Source organism: Seriola dumerili, unplaced genomic scaffold (assembly GCF_002260705.1).
Source record: "Seriola dumerili isolate Sdu_G_001 unplaced genomic scaffold, Sdu_1.0 BDQW01000110.1, whole genome shotgun sequence".
In the NCBI taxonomy this organism is placed as follows: domain Eukaryota; kingdom Metazoa; phylum Chordata; class Actinopteri; order Carangiformes; family Carangidae; genus Seriola; species Seriola dumerili.
Genome location: NW_019174365.1, coordinates 12219896 through 12226845, shown reverse-complemented (window position 1 = coordinate 12226845; position 6950 = coordinate 12219896). Strand labels below are relative to the sequence as shown.

Genomic DNA, 6950 nt, shown 5'->3' with positions numbered 1-6950 from the left:
AAAAATGCAGATCCTCCTCCTGCTGCTCCATGTCACCATGGGGGTGCCACAAGGCCCAGCTGTGCGCACCTCTCTGCTCCCCAGGAAGTTCTGCGCTGAAAGAAAAAAAAAACACACACACACACATCTAACACCATACCTGTTATTTTTCTATGTCTTGTTTTCCTTCCATTTTTTTAAACTAAATTACTGACTGAATGAGTAGCTTCGCAGAGTAAGACAGAAGCGCACCCATGTGTGCTCAACGCGCTCTGTCAGCGCGCCTGCGGCAGAAGCCCCGACGGTCACAACAACACTGAGGAGTGTTTATGGTGAGGAAGCCCACACAGTTAACATGCTGCTCTTTAATGTTAAATGGTTATAAACATCATTGACATTTTTGGCACCATTTTAGAACAAAGCACCATTTTGTAATGAATGACTTTATTGTCGAATAATAAATCATTTGTTTGAGATGGTTATCCTCCTGCAGCGTGGACACACTGACTTTTTTCTTTTAGCTCTTTAGCTCATGAGGGAGACCACCTCATGAGACCGTTTGACCTCTGACCTTCTGGAAGCCTCAAGAAAAGAGCATCTGGACCAAAATCCATTTATGTTGTAAAACGAAAATTATTAAGCTATTAACATTTATAATTACAGAGGACGGACTGTTTTCTGTTTGCACTACTGGAAAGTGCTAAACATGTGACAGTAATTAGTAATAACTTATTCACGTTTATGGCTGCAGGTGTTTTTATTTTTTTCACCAGCCAAGAGAGAATTTCCACAACCTGGAAACTTAAAAGTCAATTAATGGCTTATTTTTTCATTTGAAGCATTTGTAGCCTAAATGGTCTTTTAATCAGTAATGAAACTGTTAATAAACCTTCTATAAATTATTAGAGTGGCACCAAAATTGTACCTTTTTTTTTAATGTCAGCACCTGGAGGAAGTGGTTAACATGTCTATTGCACCAGGGGATATTTTAACATTGAAACACTGCAGCTAAAACATCGTCGTCGCTGTGAGTTTACTGACACTTTCTCCTGAGGCGAAGCTGATCAGGTGCCGCTGTTGGGCTCATTTATCTCCGTGGTTTCATGAGCTTTATTTGGAAGCATTCATAACGTCCCCTAACCAGCCTGAAATCACGTCTCGGTGGTTTACTAAATCAAAATCAAAGACGTGTTTGTGTCCCTTTTTTTTTTAGAGGTTGTTGCTCGCACGTTGCTTACAATTCACTACTCCGGTGTAAACGTGTTATCCGCTCAGCTTTGATGCCTCGCAAACATCCACCTTCAGCCAGCGAACAAGGGATCAATATGTAAATGGACTCAGACTTTCGCTGCGATGCCTGCGTCCAAGAGAGGCGATAAGCTTTAAAAATAAACGGGAGTTAGTGCGGAGGCATAGCCGGGGATTATCCCAAACTTGCCCCGGGGTTTTGGCTCTCCTGCGCGCAACCGGACCAGCGTCTGTTCAGTGCGGCCGGATGGGACCTGCGGGGCCCCGGGGCGCAGACTGGCAGGCTCCCCGGGGGCCTCCTGCGCGGCGAGGTTCCCCAACGACTCAGCTCAGGATTGGAGATTATAGGGTGGCAATGCGGCTGGTATCTCTGTGAACACACGCACATACAAACACACACACACACACACACACACACACACACACACACACACACACATATACGGGAAGAGGTGAGATGATGTCGGAGTGCCCGCGGCGGCAGCCATGCCCGTAAAGATTGACGCTTGAGCCTCACACGGCTATCACACTCCCTGCAGAACACACACTCCCCAGCCCCTTGTGATGAGCCGATACAAACCAACTTTGTTCAACTGACAAAGAAGCAATTGTGAGCTGAAAGGTCATTTGCCCGAGGGCTTCAATACAGAAAGTGCAGCTATAGAAGATAACAACTGCCCTTCTTTAGTCATATCTGCACTGAGGGAGCTTTGATAAACCTGCTCCTTGAAATCAACATGCTGATCTGGAATGAAATGAAGGCTGTGGGCTCTTAAAGAGGAATTATCAGACAGCTATCTCCAATCTCTTCAGATTAATATGTTAGAAATGTGATAAAATAAACTGAAAATTCATTAGATCAGGTCCTGTTAATGTATGAAGAAAAGCAGAACTCATAATGTTGAGGTATAAGGTCATTTTATTTCTTAATTTATTGTAATTCTATACAGCATCTCAGGGTATAAATCATCTCTAAACTCACTGTTAAATCTATGATATTCTCTGATACTTTTTTTTTGGTACAGCAGGTGTTTTCTACTCAGTCAAGACAAACAGTAACAGCATACACACGTAGAACATTTTTGATATAAACATCTTATTAATCTCACAATTAAGTGTTTATCTTGCCATTGCTTTGATCAGAATATATCTTAAGTCTGACATTTTGGTTTGGTGAAGGGACAGGCTTTGGGTCCTCCTGAATGAAGATGAGTTGAATACATTTATCGATGCTCTGGGTGGGAGAACCAGTAACGCAAATCAACAAAAACACAAGGGTTTTGCATCATTACAATCAGCAAAATGAGTCACATCAAACAGGATGATGGGAGATAGTCTGTTTTTTTTTGTTTGTTTTTTTTTTTTAGGGGAAATGGCAAACAGAGCAAAAATGCTGTTTTTAACCACTTCCTGTCAGTTCCTCCCCTCCCTCTCTCTCTCTGTTTATGACTGGCCGACAGCAGCGGTGGGGGCGGGGTTGGTGACGGCAGCGGCGGCACCCATGCGCAGCAGTTCCTTCCTGTGTGTGAGGATGACGTCGAAGCTGGACTGCAGGCGGTTCTGCTGCTCCTGGATGCGTCCCTGCAGCGTGCGGACCCAGCGGATCAGCGCCAAGCGGCGATACATGGTCAGCTGCACCTGGTGCTTCTCCATCTCCTGGGCCTTGAAGCGCTCGCGGTCCCGCAGCGTCCAGACGGCGTCCATCAGCTCTGGCAGCTCAGCGTCTGAGTCTGAAGACTGGTCATGGTCATCTTGCTCTTCTGTTCCTTCCTCCTGAAGATCTGCCAGGTTGCTTGCTGTCAGCGACTTGCGGCTGAAGCTGCGGTGTCTTACAGGTGGTTCTCTGCTGCTGTTTCTGCTCTGGTCAGTTTCCTGGTAGTTGGACTTTGGTTCCCCGACCCCGATGCGGTCCCAACCCCCCATCAGCATCCCTTCTCCCCCACTCTCCAAGTTGAGGGAGGACATGCTGCTGCCGGACCGGTAGCTGAAGTCAGACTCCGAGTCGCTGTCTCCCCATTCGTCATCATCCTCCACCAGCCCCACCTCTTCCTCCGCTTCCTCGCTTCCTCTGAATCCCAAGCTGCTTTTCCTCCTCTGCAGCTTCCCTATTTCTTTCTGCTTGTCCTCATTCTGGCTTATCATCATCCTCCCCTCCTCTTCCTCCATCCTCCTTTCCTCCGCTCCATCGGGGGGAACTCGACCATACCCGTCATCCGTGCTCTCGATTTCAGGCAGGGGCTCCAGGGGGCTCCAGCAGGGCAGGCGGGATCGCGGCGATAGAATCCCTGAGTTGTGATGATACCCAGAAGACGGCGAGGAGTTTGGAGGGTCGCGACCCAATGGGCCCAAGTTACGGGGACGCACCTGGTTTCGGTTCTCATCTCCTCCTCCGTTGCCTGTGAGTCCCTCGTCATCCTTTCCGGGCAGGAAGTTGAAGTTGCCATCTTTGTCGCACTTCCTGTTTCGAAACGAAGAGGAAGAACTATCATTTGTGCCTCCCTGCCCTCCGTACGCCGAGTTCAGAGGTTGGTCCTGATGGTGAAGCATCACTGACCTCGACTGAGCCTCACTGAAACGACAGGGAGACAACGTTACAGCACTGACAGGACCGTACAAATGTGTTTTACTACAAGTTAGTCAAACATATTTCAGTGGGATCTTTGGATTTGTGAATTAATTTATCCTTTTTTCCAGAAAGTCAAAAGCTTCAGTTCATATCAGTACAACATGAAAATCAACTTGCAGAGACTTGAAACTTTTTGGTACCAACGGAAATCAACCGATAGCACCGAGTATCGAAAAATGAAGTACTGAAAGCAATAAATAAGTGATCCGACTCATATTTCTCCACATTCTTGTATGAGCTCGAACTATATAAAGTTTGAGAAGTTTGACCTACGTGAAAAAAGGGTTTGTTGACTCAAAGTAAGGTTTCAACATGAGGTGTCGTATCCAAGCGAGTATCGAAAGTTAAGCCACGTAAGCTTTATCAAAAGCTCCACCAAAAACAATGGGAGGGAAAAAACTAAGAAACTCCAGGAAGAGAAACAGAGGAGGACAACCTCCTCCAAGTTGGACAGTAAGGCAATGAATGTCAAACGTAGAGTAGACAAGAATATGTCCTCAAACACTTCTGCGTTGGTAGCATGGGAAACTCTGATATCCAAGACCTAACAGCAACCCTTTTAAGGCAGAAACCCTCCAAGTTCACACCGTCCTTCTCACAAAATGTGTTTCCTGTTATTCCATAGTAAACTCTCCATTCTTAGATAATGGCACTTCCCAGAAGCTGAAGAGTTTTCAAAACAAGTCAAGCTTTCAACTGCATTAGCAAGATGTGATGAATTGACTTTGGCAGTGAAATAAAGCAGACTGCATGTTTACCGTGACAGACAATCTCAAGAAATTTTCCAGCCTCTGCAAGCTGAGTTTGTGTACAAACATGAGTCAAAACCAGCAGTCGCATATAAGGTGGGTAAACAAGTCACCGGCAGCTTGAAAGGCAGTTGTAGGTTTTGGAAAATGTTCAGCACAAATGTAAAGAATATGCAGATTTGAGAAGTCGAAGAGCTGGATTAAAAAGAACAGAATAAGAACAATTGGACATAAATGGATGAGCCAAAGAAACAATACAAGTGAGGAAAAGAGGAAAATGAAATCCAGATCAGCAGCCCACCCCACCCCACACACTCACACACACAAACATACAAACACACACTCCTGGGTCGAACCCAACTCCTTGTTTATGTCTATAACTACAGGCTGGTCTGTGCACTCCACTTCTATTAGCATCAAATATTTACATGTCTCCTCAGAATGGAAATTTCTCTAATCCTGACTTCGGGCTGCTGTCAATCAACCCCCCCCCCCCCCCCCCTATCCGTGCACGCGCGTTCACGTGGTGCTGAAGGACAGCGACTGTGGCTCTTGTCGGGAGCGCGCATGCAGCAGGCACAGACTGATGCTTGACGGTCACGAGGAGAAGAAAAAAACACTGATTATCCATGTGAAATCGACATAGTTTTCGCTGCTCAGCTGCATTTTAAATGCAATATAAAAGATATTATGATGTCTATTGATATATCGGTATGTTGCCCAAACAAAAATGACTACACAATGCCATCAACTCGATGAAAAAAGGAGAAAATAATACCGATATAGTCCCGCTGCTGGGTGGATGTTTCTTATCTGCACCAAAAGATGTCTGTTTTTGCACCGACGACGGCAGAAAACGTAAAGAGGGCGACCAATGGCGCTCAGTGGCTGCATGTTTACGGCTCAGTGATGAATACGTTAAAAAAAAATCAAAACAACTCAAAACACGACCGTTTCACATCATAATTCACACACAGCCGGCGACTAAGGTTAAAAAACAACTCAATATTTACTCTAAACATGATCAAATCAGATAAATACGGAGAAGAAGAGGAATATTTCATCTCCGCTGCGTTATGTAACGCTCACCCCATATCAGTGCTGTCTCCTCTCTATCCCTTCTCTGTAAAAACAACCTCAGACCCGGCCTTTCATCTCCTATTTGCCGATTGCATAAGTCAAATGACTGACACGGACCCGTGTGAATCTATTTGCATGAGGTTACGTCTGTTCTTACCTCTTTTTATTGCTGCTTTGCTGGTCGCTGGAGAAGCTGGACGCTGTGCCCTCCCAATTTTTTCCCCCCTCCTCCGACCCTCCTATGTGATGTTTATCTTCCTCTTCCTCTCTCCTCCTCCTCCTCCTCCTCCTCCCGTCCGCTCCTTGCCACTGTGGTTCTGGGAAAGGACTGGCTGACTAATATCACTTCCTAAACTGGGCTGGGACTCGAGGAAGAGGGAAACCATGGAGAATGAGTAGAAACAATGTGAGGACATAGATGACTGTCATGCTACTGCGATGCCTTTGTATTTTTACTCTAATGCAGGTTTGAATGTGCAGCAACAAGCCATACAACAAGAAGCCTATATATACTTTGTGTACCACGACCCCATCAGCAACATGATGCACAGTGTTCACCTCATTACAAGGTCACAGTTCCTGTTCATTCAGACCTACTGCAAAAAATATGCCCACTAAGCTTACAGTGTTTCTGTGTTAGAATCATGATTTAAGACACAAAAGGAAGTTTTTATTACATAGCCTAGTTTTAATTACATATTATCTAGTTCTGAAACCTGTTTGAATCCTCTGTAATTGACAGGTCATTTGGGCTCAATGGGAGAGTTTGACAGATTTGGAAAGCCTTGGGAGGCAGAAATCTTTTTTTATTATTTATTTATTTATTTTTATTTTGGTTTCTTGACAAAAAGATGTGCATGTGTTTGTTTATCAACCAACCCACCTATTCTAATCCAAATTGAGTCCAGTTTTAACCCCATCGTTGCTGTATTTTATGTGATGAGCTTGCGTATAGTGGGTTTAGCGACATGTTTTTATTATATTATATTATTAACCGTCCAGTCTTAGTGAGCCTGAGTCCACTGCAGCCTCAGATTTCTGGTCTTGACAGACAGGAGGGGAGCCTGACGTGGTCTTCTGTTGTTGTAGCCTTTCTCTCAGCTCCAACCAGTCTGACCTCTCATCAATGAGGTGTTTCCCTCCACTGAACTGCTGCTCACTGGATGTTTTATTTTTTATTTTTCACACAATTCTGAGTAAAAACTGTAGAATAAAACATAACAAAATATATAAATAAATACATTTAATTTTTCTATTTATCTTATGTT

The 6950-nt window shown here is 44.7% G+C and overlaps 1 protein-coding gene across 1 annotated transcript; it reads right to left on the bottom strand.

The window, feature by feature from the left end:
• Nucleotides 1-2140: 2140 nt before the first annotated feature.
• cunh1orf216 (chromosome unknown C1orf216 homolog) lies at nucleotides 2141-5800 on the bottom strand. Its single transcript, XM_022747478.1, has 2 exons — nucleotides 5692-5800; nucleotides 2141-3796 (listed from the first exon to the last, which is right to left on the bottom strand). Exons 1-2 carry the CDS (start codon nucleotides 5694-5696, stop codon nucleotides 2671-2673), a joined length of 1131 nt encoding a protein of 376 aa, XP_022603199.1. The 5' UTR covers nucleotides 5697-5800; the 3' UTR covers nucleotides 2141-2670.
• Nucleotides 5801-6950: the final 1150 nt, after the last annotated feature.